The 13,490-nt window shown below is 49.7% G+C and overlaps 1 protein-coding gene across 1 annotated transcript in view; it reads left to right on the forward strand.

Annotated features, from left to right (window-relative positions):
- The window catches only part of LOC123066489 (anthranilate O-methyltransferase 3-like), a 29,035-nt gene extending 19,549 nt beyond the window's left edge, over positions 1–9,486 (forward strand). Inside the window, exons 3-5 of the mRNA XM_044489558.1 lie at positions 8,699–8,729; positions 8,823–9,089; positions 9,145–9,486. Of these exons, the coding sequence (XP_044345493.1) occupies positions 8,699–8,729; positions 8,823–9,089; positions 9,145–9,486 (640 nt within the window). The remainder of the gene's footprint in view (positions 1–8,698; positions 8,730–8,822; positions 9,090–9,144) is intronic.
- The last annotated feature ends 4,004 nt before the right edge of the window (positions 9,487–13,490 follow it).

Below are 13,490 nucleotides of genomic sequence, written 5' to 3' on the forward strand. Positions count from 1 at the left end.
CCTCTCACTCGGGGGCTTAGCTGCAGTCCAAGCACTCGCCTAAGTTATCAAAATCCTACCGAGTGGTAAGCCAGACTTTCACTCGGAGGCTTAGCTGCAGCCCTATGCTCGCCTAAGTTATAAAAATCCTGCCGAGTGAAGAGTAAACCTCTCACTCGGGGGCTTAGCTGCAGCCCAGTGCTCGCCTAAGTGGACTGAAGAATAAGTCGATCGCAGTAAAGGCGCCTTGCTTTGAACCTGCAAAAGACATTTCGAGCCAAAGGCAATCGTATTCAGGCACCAAATTCAAGTTTGAATCGATATCTAAAGGAACCGAGAGTGCTCAGGCGTTAAGCCTGTTAAGGTTTATCGGTTACAATTCCACTCGGCATACCGAGGCAAATTTAAAGCGTCGAGCCAGAAGAAGTTTTTTACCCCTCCTGTGGAGGGCTGGAAGGTGCAATGAATTCATCAAGGTCGATTCCGTCGGCGATCCGAGTGGCAGCTGCAAGGAAAGTTTCCATAAAGGACCTGAAGTCGTGTTTCTTGGTGTTGGCCACCCGAAGAGCCGCCAGCTTCTCTTCTCGTGCATCCTTACAGTGAACTCGGGCAAGACACAGAGCAACATCTGCACCACACTGAGCCGAGGACTTCTTCCATTCCTGCACTCGACCAGGGATCGTGTTCAACCGGGCCATCAGCGACTCAAGGTCATTCTGAAGTGTCTCCTCAGGCCAGAGCGTCGAGTCGATGCGAGATGTGGCGGCCTTCAGCCTTGCGAGATAGTCCACGACAGCTGCAACACGAGACTCCAGTCGGAAAACATCCATGGCAACTTCGTCGTTCACCGGAGAATTGACGGGGTCGAGGTTTGGCTCCAGCCGGTTAGTTTCTTCTTCAAAGTTTTGACAAAATTCTACAAGGATGATCACTAAGTCAAGGGGATGGTCGAATGAAAAAACCACAATTGGAAATGTTTGCCAAGCATAGAGGTTTACCTTCAAGCATAAGAAACAGCTTCTTGGCAAGACTACTCAGGAAGGCCTCCAGATCAGTTTTCTTCCCAGTCAATTTGCTAACTTGGTCGGTCAGGGCAGCTTTATCAGTTTTTAGTCGACTGATCTCCTTGTTGGCGATCCCAAGAGCAGCCTTCAGATTGGTATTGTCTTGTTCAAGCTTGGTGACTGAAGCTAACTTCTCGTCAGCAAGCTTGATCTTCTCAGCGAGTTCGAGGTCTTTCTTCTGTTGGGCCTCCCTTACCTTACCTGCAAGTTACAGCAAGATCAGATCTTGAAACAAGCAAGGGGAAAGGCAGTCGTCAGGGTCTCACCAAACATACCTTCGGTCTCCTCCTTTGCCTTTGTCAGCTTCTCCTGAACCAGCTTCAGGCTCAGCTCGAGTTGAGTGTGCTTGTTTTCCAGCTCAGAGTAGCGAGCCACAAGATCACAAGAGTTCTGCGAAGAACCAATCGACTAAATGTCAAATATAATTCACTTCCGAGTGAAAAAGGAAAAAACACACGTTTCTAAGACTACAGCCGAATACAAGCATTCGACCGTAGTCTCGGGGACTACACCCAGTGGGTGCACTCAGCGTGCCCCCACTAATCCTGTTGAAGACAAAGTCGACTAGTTGACCTCAAAAAAAAAAGAAAAAAAAGAGCGAGATGCATTCTCTAAGACTGTGATCAACTGCAAGCAGTCGACCACAGTCTCGGGGACTACACCCAGTGGGTGCACTCAGCGTGCCCCCACCGGTTCGTGAAATCCAGTCGACATAGTCGACTGACAGTAAGATTGACATCATAAAGCCTAAGGCCGACTGCCAGCAGTCGACCTTAGCCTTGGGGACTACACCCAGTGGGTGCACTCAGCGTGCCCCCACCGGTTCGTGAAATCCAGTCGACATAGTCGACTGACAGAAAGATTGACATCATAAAGCCTAAGGCCGACTGCCAGCAGTCGACCTTAGCCTTGGGGACTACACCCAGCGGGTGCACTCAGCGTGCCCCCGCTAATACGGAGTTTAATCGACAACACCCACTGGGTGACTACTATAAATTCCAGAAAGGAAAAGTTTTTGGCAGCATATCCAACAGAACAAACTGTGGTCGACTGACCTGAACATTGCTCTGGAGGGCAGAACTGGCGTCATAAGCTGCCTGGCTCGCGTCCCGGATGGTCTTCAGCTGCTCCATCATGATTCCCGCCTGACGTATGGCTTCCTTCGCCGCGCCAGCTTGGTCCTCTGGGACGTGGTGCGTCGTGAAGAGGGAGGGCTGCGGAGCACTCGTCAATGGATCTGCGAAGGACACTGTGTGTCGAGTGGTGTTCTCTTCTTCCGCAATCAGAATCTCAGGCGCCGTCACATCCTGGGGCACCTTACTGGCGGACGCTTTCCTACTCCTCCTGCGCTTTAGTGGTTCTTCATCCTCATCATCATCAAGGAGATTGATAACAGTATTGGGTGGAGCTACGGAGAAGAATCAGGATCAGAGATCACGAGTCAGTCGACTAAGAACGGCGTTAAGAATACAGTACCTGGGTTCGAAGTTGCTGCGTCCTCCATCTCATGGTCATCAGCTCGGGCCGAGGTTTCAGAAGTAGCAGCACTGCAACTCCAAAGGATCAGTCGACTAACTTCAGCGTCGACCAGAGACAAAGTTCACACAAAATAAGAAGACTTAAGCAGCACGATTACCCTGATATGGTGGGGATGGACACCTTCATCTTCGGCAGGAGCTTGATCGGCTTCGATGAGGCCGCCCTGGGCTGCTTCGGCGCCTTTTCAGTCGGCACCGGAGAGGTGGTCCGAGGGCGCTTGGTCGACTGAGCGGCGGTCGCAACCCCCTTACCACGTTCGGTCGAGGGGTCGTGGACAAGCTTCGACCGCCTTTCCGAGCGCGGTGGTACGACCTCCTCCTCCTCTTCCTCCTCGTCTTCAACGTCATCTTCATCACCGTCGTCATCATCATCGTCATCATCATCCTCTGCAACGTTCGAGTCCCATTCCTCCTCGTCCTGGCTCTCGCCCCCACTCGCCTCACCCTCCTCAGTCAGAGCTTGTGCCCCATTGGGCATCGAGTACAGCTCGGTGAGGGCCTAGCAGATATCAAGACAAGGATCAGTCGACCAGTCGGCAGGGTAAACAGAAATGAATGCGACGAGAACGCAGTGGAGAGCAGAGCAAGTGTACCTTGTTTGGATCGCTGTTGTGGTCGAGTGGAGGAATCCTTCTGGCTCCGCGTGGGTTGTCCTTGTTTCCGGTAACGGCTACCATCCACCTTTCCAGAGTGACATCGTCGACTGCTTCTGGATGGACTCGAGTCTCGTCTTCAGTCCCACAGTACAACCACATGCAGTGGCTCCGGAACTGAAGGGGCTGGATGCGACGCCTAAGGAAGACCTCCAGGAGATCCATGCCCGTCACTCCCTCCCGAACCAACTGCACCACGCGCTCCATCAACATCTTCACGTCAGCTTCTCCTCCGGAATCAACTTCAGAGGGGAGGGCTTGTTCACTCGGTCCATGGTAAACGGAGGGAGTCCACTCGACTGCCCTGGCGTCGACTGGACCTGGCAGTAGAACCAAGTCGACTGCCAGCCTCTGACGGACTCGGGAAAGGTCATGGGCGGGAAGGTGCTCTTATTCCTCACCTGGATCCCCAGACCCCCACACATTTGGACAACTCGGGTTTTCTCATCACCTGGGCTCGCCTTCTTCACGGTCTGAGAGCGACACGTGAATATATGCTTGAACAAACCCCAGTGCGGTCGACAGCCCAGGAAACCCTCACACATGGACACGAACGCGGCAAGATAGGCAATAGAGTTCGGGGTAAAGTGGTGGAGCTGCGCTCCAAAGAAATTCAAGAAGCCACGGAAGAAAACACTCGGCGGCAAGGAAAATCCACGATCAACATGGGTGGCCAAGAGCACACACTCACCCTCTTCTGGCTGGGGCTGCCACTCCTTCCCCGGAAGCCTTGCAGCTCCATGAGGGATCAAGCCCTCGTTGGCCATGTCGAGGAGGTCATTCTCTGTGATGGTCGACTGGATCCAGTCTCCTTGGACCCAGCCCTTCGGCAGGCGGGATCTGGACGAGGACCCGCCGCGGCTGGTGGATCTCCCCTTTGCCTTCTCCGGCGCCGACGCCTTCTTCGCACGTTCCAGCGCCGCCGTCTTCTCCTTGGCCATGGTTGCCGGCGAGATGCGCAAAGGGAAGTTGTACGGGGGTGAGAGCGAGCGCGCTAGGCGGGGACGAAGGGAGCAGAGAGAGAGAAAGAATGCTGAGGCGCAGCACAGAAATCCTCGCCGGGCGCATTTATAAGGTCCCTTCCGAGTGGATGACAGGTGGGCCCGGTCGATCTAATCATATCCGGGAGCAGTTATGCAGACGGGATACGTGGCGAAGAAAGTGGCGCGGAGATCGAGGCGTCTATGTCCCGTCCCATGCGAACGCCGCGGCCCGCTCCACTTCGCGCGCGTCCCCAAATTTCGCATCCCGCGGAATTCGCGAACGGCAGATCAGTCTGTCAGACGCGGAGTTTCCCGCGATCCGTCGCTCGGGGATCGCCGAAGCCCGAAAGATCACTCGACGCAAGAAGAGAATGGATCGAGTCGACTGAAGACAAGTTGCTCACTGTCGACGAAGAGATTCTTTGGTCCAGAACCAATGCACGACCAGAGCGCAAAGGTTAATCGGAAACGACATCAACTCCTTCCTCACTCGAAGCCTCAATCCATTCGGGGGCTAATGATGGGGTCATGTACCTAGGGTAGGGTCATGAACCTGATCTAAGTACCTTACCCAAAGACATCCTTAGAAGAGGTCGCCTTCCAGTCGACCAACGAGGGACTCACTCGACTGACCTGAAGGACTCGACCACGAAGACTCACTCGACCACCAGAAGGTCAAGAGGCACTCTGCACTGCAACGGCCTGTAATTAAGTAGGCTTTATGATAGTAAAGGCACTTACGTGGGCTGGCTGGGGTCCTGGCGCACTCTATATAAGCCACCCCCCTCCACAGGTAGAAGGGTTCGGCATCTTGTAACTCATATACTCATAATCCACTCGACCGCCTCCGGGCTCCGAGACGTAGGGCTATTACTTCCTCCGAGAAGGGCCTGAACTCGTACATCCTTTGTGTTTACAACCTCTCCATAGCTAGGACCTTGCCTCTCCATACCTACCCCCCACTCTACTGTCAGGCTTAGAACCACGACAATCCTTCATTACAATTGTTCATTCAATTCTTGGATCGCTTAAGCAAACAAATCTGATGAAACAATATAATAATATTAACATGTATACTCACATTATATCCTCTTATAAACATTTACTCAGACATAAACTCTCATGATTATTTGAGTAAACATATATAACATCAGCGACCAAAGAGACGTGCACCTTATAGAATGCATGTCATGTAGGCAAACAACCCAAACAGACACATTACTTATACTTAGGACAGTAAATTTGCGTGCTTTGGTCGTCACTGATTCCATACATATAACTCAAAAAAGGAATAATGCCACTGTTTGACTTTTAGTAGAAAAGGTGAACAGGGAAGCATTCTAGTCAGGTAACCGGTGGTCAGACTGAACAATTTTACGAACTGGGGAATTGAGGAACCGATCCTTTGGTTCAGAACCATCTCTTACTATTTTAGTCAAGGCACATAGAGAACCAAAATGCAGCTATTATTAAATTTCCCACCAGCCACAATGGCAACTACAGTTCGCCGTCTATATGAACCAGTTATAATCACTAAAATATCATGGATCCACAACAAACCAAGAAAGAGATACCTCCAAATGGAGAAGGCAATCTCAACAAGATAGTTCGAAGGAAATAACACATCAATACTACTAAGAAAACGAAGATTGGTAACTGCAGTGCATGTATTGCAGTAGTACATTGAGCACCAGAGACAGTAGCCGAATCCGAAGGAGAAGTAGCCACGCACCCAACAACGACCCTGGCACCAAACTCTAACCTGTCAGTACTATAGAACACATTGACACTCAATTCACAGCACATAAATAATTAATACATAGTCACAAGTCAAAGACATATTTCAGTGTTACCAAAGCCATTTTCAGAAGCAAATACCAGCACTTTAAGTATACTGGAACAAAAATAAACCAAAACTAAAAAAACTACTAACTAATGTGGTCGAAAAACACCAAATACTGATCAATGATATGTACCCACCTTATTTCACTAAATCTTCCACTACCAAATGTGATGTTAAATATCAATTGATAATCACTAATTTGTATCTGCATAGTATCATGATAAAAATGAAATACCAGATCAGTTAGAGAACACAATTATGCAAACTACTGATAAGAAATCTGTAAATATTTGTGATCAGTGTATTTTTAAAATAAAGCAAATGCACCCATCTTATCTTTCTTATGTAGGTCATGCCAGTTTTAAGCGAACTCTTTGACATCTTCCATATAAAAAAATGTAAGTGCAACCTTTATATACGACTGGCCAATGTAAAAAGAGGTCAATAATCAAGAAGTAATGAAACATCGGTCATTTCAATTCACAACCATAAAATAAGCTTCTTCATTTCTAGAGGAAAATATATAAATCAACAATCAGATAGAGCAAGGCTGGCCTTTTCAAAGTTGCGCTCTAGCCACATAATACTAATACGGGGCATTTTGTTTTTGATAATCTACTAATCTATAGGGTAAGAATGACATTCTTTGCCCCATGAGCATCAGATAGAGCAAGATCATTACCTAAAGAGCTCACTCCCACTGCTATACATCGAACCGTAGGTTGATAAAGAATAAATTTATCTTTCCTATACAGAAATATCCATCCAACACAAAGTATAACCTCTCATGGGAATAGTTTATGTCTGGAATATTTGGACTGATGTCATATTTATGAATTCATGATCAAAGCTTAAATGTCAGTCTACATCTACATAGTACATGGATGAAAACAGGGGAGCATACCTCAATATCATTTCAAGTATACTAACAGAAAATAGCTGCCCATTATATTAGAATTTATGTATAATGAATAAACTGAATTTGTTATTTATTTTACAGAAACAGTAGAGGATATCCATATAGAGCAAGACAAGTAAAGTTGCTGATCTGAGATAATATGTGCATAGATAGTATAATAAATGTTCGCTTAATGCATTCATCAACGGCTAGGGAGACCAAATCATAATAACCTAGGCAGACCACACCAAACAACAGAGGCCAATGAACATGCCATTCTTTCTATTCTCTTTCAGAAGCATCAATCCAACACAAAACAAACCGAACCCTTCGTTTTTTCACATGTCACTCGACAAAGAACATCATTTTCCAGCAAGCAAACATGAAGGTGCCAAGTAAAAACACAAGACTAAACAGACACGAGCCAAGTGGACCAATCCAAATGCACCAGACCAATCCAAAAGGCACATGTCCTGACCTCTTCCCAAAATTAAAAGCATGTGATTTTCCACTCCAGTTCACAATTCATAAGCAGATCACAAAGTATGCCTAGTGTGTAGAACAGTCATGGAAATGCAACCAGCTATGCACCCAGCACTACATCCTTTTTTTTATTGATCCTAATTTTTTTGTATATGCAAATGAGCCAGTGTATGCCACACATCATCTAATCCCCTCCCCATTTTGCAAGCAACATGACCTATCCTCGAATGTCTCTGCAAACAGCAACGGCAACCTGCACGACGGAAGATGGAAGGAGCAGTGGTGAGAGAGGGAGAGAGGCTAAGTAAGGTCAGCACAACGAAGGGGAGTGGCACTAGCAGAAGGAGGCTCAACTCACCACGATGCCCTCGTCAGGTAGAACAGCGACACGAGCGGCTTCGCTTGGCCGGCGGGAATGAGAAGGGCCAGGTCGGGGCAGATGGGCGACAGATCCGGGAGCACAGCAGGGACCATGGCATCGTCCTTGCCGCTGGCCTCCTTCCTACAGAGACGAGACCATGGCGAGAGAGGGACAGAAAGAGAGAGGAGAAATCAGTGGAAGAAGGGGGAAGAGGAGAGGGATCCGGTGCAGTGCCTCACCATGGCTGCTTGGTCCCCATGCTAGGGTTTGGGGTGTCGCCGTCCACGGCTGCAGCTGGGTCGGACCCCCCTCCATGGCCGACCTCGAGGACGGTGGCGGCTCAGGTCGACGACGGCGCGTCGACCCCCCCCCCCTGTGGATTTGGGCGCTGCATCACCACATCCTCCTCGCGCTCCGGGAGCGGGCGCTGGTTCCCCTTCTCGCCCCTGCGCACGAGCGTGCGGTGCGATGGCGGCCGGTTGGGCGAGAAGACGACGGCGGCGGGTCTGGGAGGCGCGGGTAAGGTTCTAGGGTTTGGAGGGAGAGAGAGAGGCGAGGCGGGAGGAGCTGGCTGCGGGGGAGGAGTGCGGGAGGGAGGCGGCGGCTGCGCGAGTGCGGGAGGAGCGACGGCTAGGTCACGCGCATGTCGCTATTGGATATTTTTCCAGCCATGTGAAATGACGAAAATGCCCCTGTGGGGGCGCCGGAATTACGCGTGGTTGCACGAACGGGGTGAAACTATTCATTGCTACAGGGCTCCTCTGTGATCCAACGGCCCAGGTCATCAGAAGGCTCGATCCGACGGCCCAGATCCGATCAAGCGTTTCGATCCAACGGCCAGGGATCGCGAGCGGCTGAGGAGGCGGGAGGATGACTGGAGATCTTATTTCTCGATGCTCATCCAACAGCTTGCATTGGCTCTCAAAGGTGTGGACGGTGGACCTATCACCCACCCACTCATCAATGGATTTATCCATTGCATTACTTGTCGATTTTGTAAGAAACACCTTATCTTTACAGGCTCCTGAAGATTTGACGAGGAACCATATCCCTGCGTACGACATGGATCAACATGCTAGGCATGAAAGGCTCCCTATCGTCCGTAAGGCTTACGCGCGGCAGTTCAGAAAAGACTTTACCCTCTTCCTGAAGCTGAGAGCCAAAGAATTGGTCCCAGGAGGCCGGATGGTTCTTTCCCTTGTAGGGAGGTGTTCTGATGTAATCGCCTCCAATTTCTTTCACATCTGGGAAACCGCAGCTCAGATTCTAAGTGTTATGGCCTCAGAGGTACATCATTATTTTTTCTTCTTCTCATGAACGCTCCCTATGGTATGGTTGACAGGGTGTCATCGCCATGGAGAAATTTGATTCTTTCTACATTCCTATGTATGGACCCTCTGCTGAAGAGCTGAAGGAGATCATCGAAGAAGAGGGCTCATTTTCTATCAGGGATATGCGGGTGTATGATCCTACGGCTGATATGGACAGAGCGCTTTTCACCCCTAGCTGGTTGGCGAAACAGAAGAGAGCCATATTTGAGCCGATAATAGTCGAGCATTTTGGAGCAATCATGGATGAATTTGTGAGGGTCATGGAAAGGCGCTTGAGCCTCGAGGGAGGCATGCAGGACGATCATGCCAGAACCTCGCGAGCTGTGCTGGCTGTATCCCTTGCAAAGGCATGATGATCAGGTACTACCCTGCTTACGGTACGCACCACATTCATTGAGGCAGCAATATGTGCTGCTTCACCCTGTAAACTGCATTCTGTGGCGTTCCGGTATTCATGGATGCACAAGCGATTAATAAAGCGCGAACTATTTTCCGCAAATAAAATAAATAAAGAGGGAACTATCATGTATATAGAATAATAGATTAGCAAATGTTGTTGCCCGCCAACTCGCTCCATCTCTAGCAAGGAAAGGAACATACACTTTGCTCAAAGCAAATTGAAAGCTATAATAAGTATTCAATGGGACTGACGAAATGTATCAGATATATTCAACCTTCTACTCCCTCCGTTCCAAAATATAGGTCTTTTAAAATGTTTTAATAAGAACTACATATGTATGTATATAGACATATTTTAGAGTGTAGATTCACTCATTTTGATTCATATGTAGTCCGCATTGAAATCTCTAAAAAAGACTTGTATTTAGGATATTCAACCATCGTAATTCCAGCTATTAAGATGAAAGAATCCGATTTTTATTTTTACAATAGTTGCATAAAAGGCCGGCGCAGTTCATGTTTCCATGAGAAACTAGCAAACAACAGAAAAATAAATAAATTATACAGCATCCACAATGGCATAGAGGGACACGCTACCTACATCTGCAGGCGAGCAGAACCAAACCTCTAGAGGCCTGCCGACGCGGTCACTCGTTAAAAATAGGAATAGGAGGCAAACATGACTGTAGGGAAACAGCAACCGGGGGTTCATCTAATCACATGTAAATCATCCAATGGTGGTCATCAAAATTGTTCAGACTGGTCTAGATGTATGAATCCCATAAACTGAAACCAAATGAAGGGGAGGTTTGGGGACGTCCGCCACGTAAGACTCTAATGACACAAACCCACCCAAAAACCCCTCTTCCGCCGCGTCTGCTCACTCTTCGCATTGTATTCATGCCAGTCAGAGTGGACGTGACTGAATGTGACGGCTTCCCACGTGCATTCGTGTCAGCTGCCCAACCGTCCACCTGTCTAGCATTCACACCGGCATGGCGAACAAGAAGCCTACTCCGACTGCGCGCATTCAACCTGATGCTCCACCTGCCAAGGCTATCTAAAGATGGCCAGCAATACCTCAAAATCCTACACTCCGAGCACCTTCTCCCTCCATTCCAGTTGCCTGCTGACCACCCCACATTCGTCCTTGTCTGTCGTTCGCCATTGCAATGGCCAAGACCTCTCATGGCTGGTGGAGTCGTGTCGCCACACCACTGAGGATCAGTGTCAGGCCCTCATCGCGGCTGACTAAATTTTGAGCTCTCCGAAGCAGAGCTTGAATGTGTCAGCGATGCAGGAGGAGGAGGAGGAGGAGGAGGAGGAGGGCCACCCTACAGCGATAGCGGAGATCATCATGGAGGAGACCCGGGATGAGGATCAGGCGCCCACTTCGGTGCAAGAGCTGATGACGTCCGGTTTCACCCTACTGTAGGCAAAGAAACACTACAACAGCTTGCTAGCGGAGGCGGATCAGGTGTCGCCGGTGTCGGCGTCTATGGTCAGTGCTATGATCACTGGGCATGCACATTGCTATGATTAGTGCATTACTCAATTCAATGACGTTTCTATGATCAGTGCACTCATCGGATCAGTGCTATGATTAGTCGGCTTGCACATTGCTATGTTAGTGCACTGATCAACGCGATGACCATAGCTATTATCGATGTACTCATCATAGCACTAGGCATTGCTCAGATCAGTGCTTAGTTGTGCAGTGCAACGGATTTGCTCACCCTTCTCTACTGAACTGCATGGTGATGAAGCCTGAGTGGGATCAAGCCTGTCATGAGGCCCTAGTCATCGAAGGCACGGAGGACATCGAGGACTTGATCACCGAGAACCGATGGCTAGCAAGGATTGACTTGCCGGAAAGAAGTGAGGAGGTTGCCAAGTCACTTCCCAAGACTGGCCGCCTATCGAGGATTGGGCATGAGCCGGCAACATCGATGCCACATCGATTCTATGTGCAGATCTGGGACACTAAAGATATCGCCATGCTCGTCGTCCCCACGACTTTTCAATCTGTGAGGCAAAAGTGGATATATGTCCGCCCTCCACGCGTCGTCAAGCTCTCCACCACAAGTGGTGTGAGTACTTCATCTTGGTCTAGGACTTCAAGGACGAGCTAGTGTTGGGGCAGGTCAGCAGTACTTCTCCCGAAAGCACAAGATCAAGCCCGGCCCGACGACATTGTCGTCGTCACGTTGTCAAGCCTAGCAACCTCGTCCTGAAGGTTCAGATCTATGACGTGAAGAACTCCACAATCTGCCGCTATAAATGTCATAAGCGCGTCTGTCAAGGGCCATGTAACCTAGACCAGGTGAACTAAAGTTTTGTGAAGTTAGTAGTCATATTGGTGTTTGCTGAAACGATCCATATTTTGCTCAGGAAACACCCTGATGATGTTGTGCAGGGGCATCCCTAGAAACTCATGTTGCATGTTTATGTGTTGTGTGTTAAGCTATGAAGTGTGGTGCATAGTGGTGGTAAGTTTACCAGATTTGAAAGGGGTGAGCAAAACAACACATTGCACATAACGAAACATCTATGATTTGCATATGCTCACCCCAGAAGCATACATGCAGGCGACCAAACGCCATGCATAAAACTGCTTGGCGGTGCGGTGCAGGCGACCAAACTATGACATGTTTTTTCCTGTATCCGCTAGTTGAGCCACAAACACAAATAGCCAAAAAATGGTGCAGGCATCCAAACAAGCCATATCTGTCTATTCTGCCTAGGTGATTATTTGTATGCCAAAAGATAGGTACCAGGAGAGAATTGAAGGATCTTCTTGTACTTGTGGTACAACAATCCCCGGTTGTATGGTGAAAGGCCCAAATCCTTAAGATATGTTGTTCTGGAAGGGGTAAACGTTTCCAGCAAGACGACCGGCTAGGCCCTCATGCCGGTGCGTATGCCACGTCCCTTCCATGGGCCCGTCCTAATGCCCCGCCCACTCCCTCAGCCTTATCACCGCTTATGGCGCGCTCTCTCCCCCTCCCTCCCTCTCTCTCTACCATCGTCGCTGACGCACCTAGTCTCCTCTGCAAGCACGCACCTCCCCTTCCCCTCCTGCACCAAGCTCCGCAAGGGAGCTGCAAGGCCGCCCGTGCGCCAGCCCTCTTTTGTTGGAAGGGATGATGCGACTGATGCACGGCGAACAACGACGTCACCAGCACAGATATGAGCCCAGCGCACCGTCTCCACGTCACTGCTATCGTGCTGCTACAAGCATCAGATGATGACACACGATCTAGTGCTGGGAGATGCTACATGCGCCAATGACCGATGCTGTAAGCAACGACGACGGGTTCTACGAGCAGCAACGGCACCACAACAAACTGCAACCGGCAAGCTGGCGAGCTACAACTGGCACCATGATATGTTGTGATGGGACATGCCCACGAGTTGCAATCTTCTTCGCCACGAGCTACAATCGGCTCCACGGGATGCTGGGATGGGCAAAACAACAAGCTACAACCATCTCGGCAGCAAGCTGCAACCGGCAAGCTAGCGAGCTAGAACTGGCACCATGTTATGCTGGGATGGGACATGTCTACAAGCTGCAAGCAGCTTGGTCACGATCTACAATCGGCACCACATGATGCTGGGATGGGCATGACGATAAGCTACAACTGGCTCGATCGCAAGCTGCCACTGGCGAGGGGAGTTGCGAAGGCCGACGACCTATGACACTGAAACTGATTACCCGCGATGCTTAGACCGTGAGTTGGCATCACTTCAGTCGGCTATCCCAGATGCTAACAACCGTCGGAGCGTGTGAGTTGGGACTGGCACCGCCAGATGCTACGATCGACAACTGGGAATGCTACAACAAACAGGGAAGGGATATGCGACCGGCTACCACGGATGCTGCAAATCGTCGGTGCGTGGAAGCTAGTACCAGCACGGCCGGATGTTGCGATTGGCAACTGAGGATGCTACAACTAGG

The sequence above is a fragment of the Triticum aestivum genome, chromosome 3B (genome assembly GCF_018294505.1).
Source record: "Triticum aestivum cultivar Chinese Spring chromosome 3B, IWGSC CS RefSeq v2.1, whole genome shotgun sequence".
Lineage (NCBI taxonomy): Eukaryota > Viridiplantae > Streptophyta > Magnoliopsida > Poales > Poaceae > Triticum > Triticum aestivum.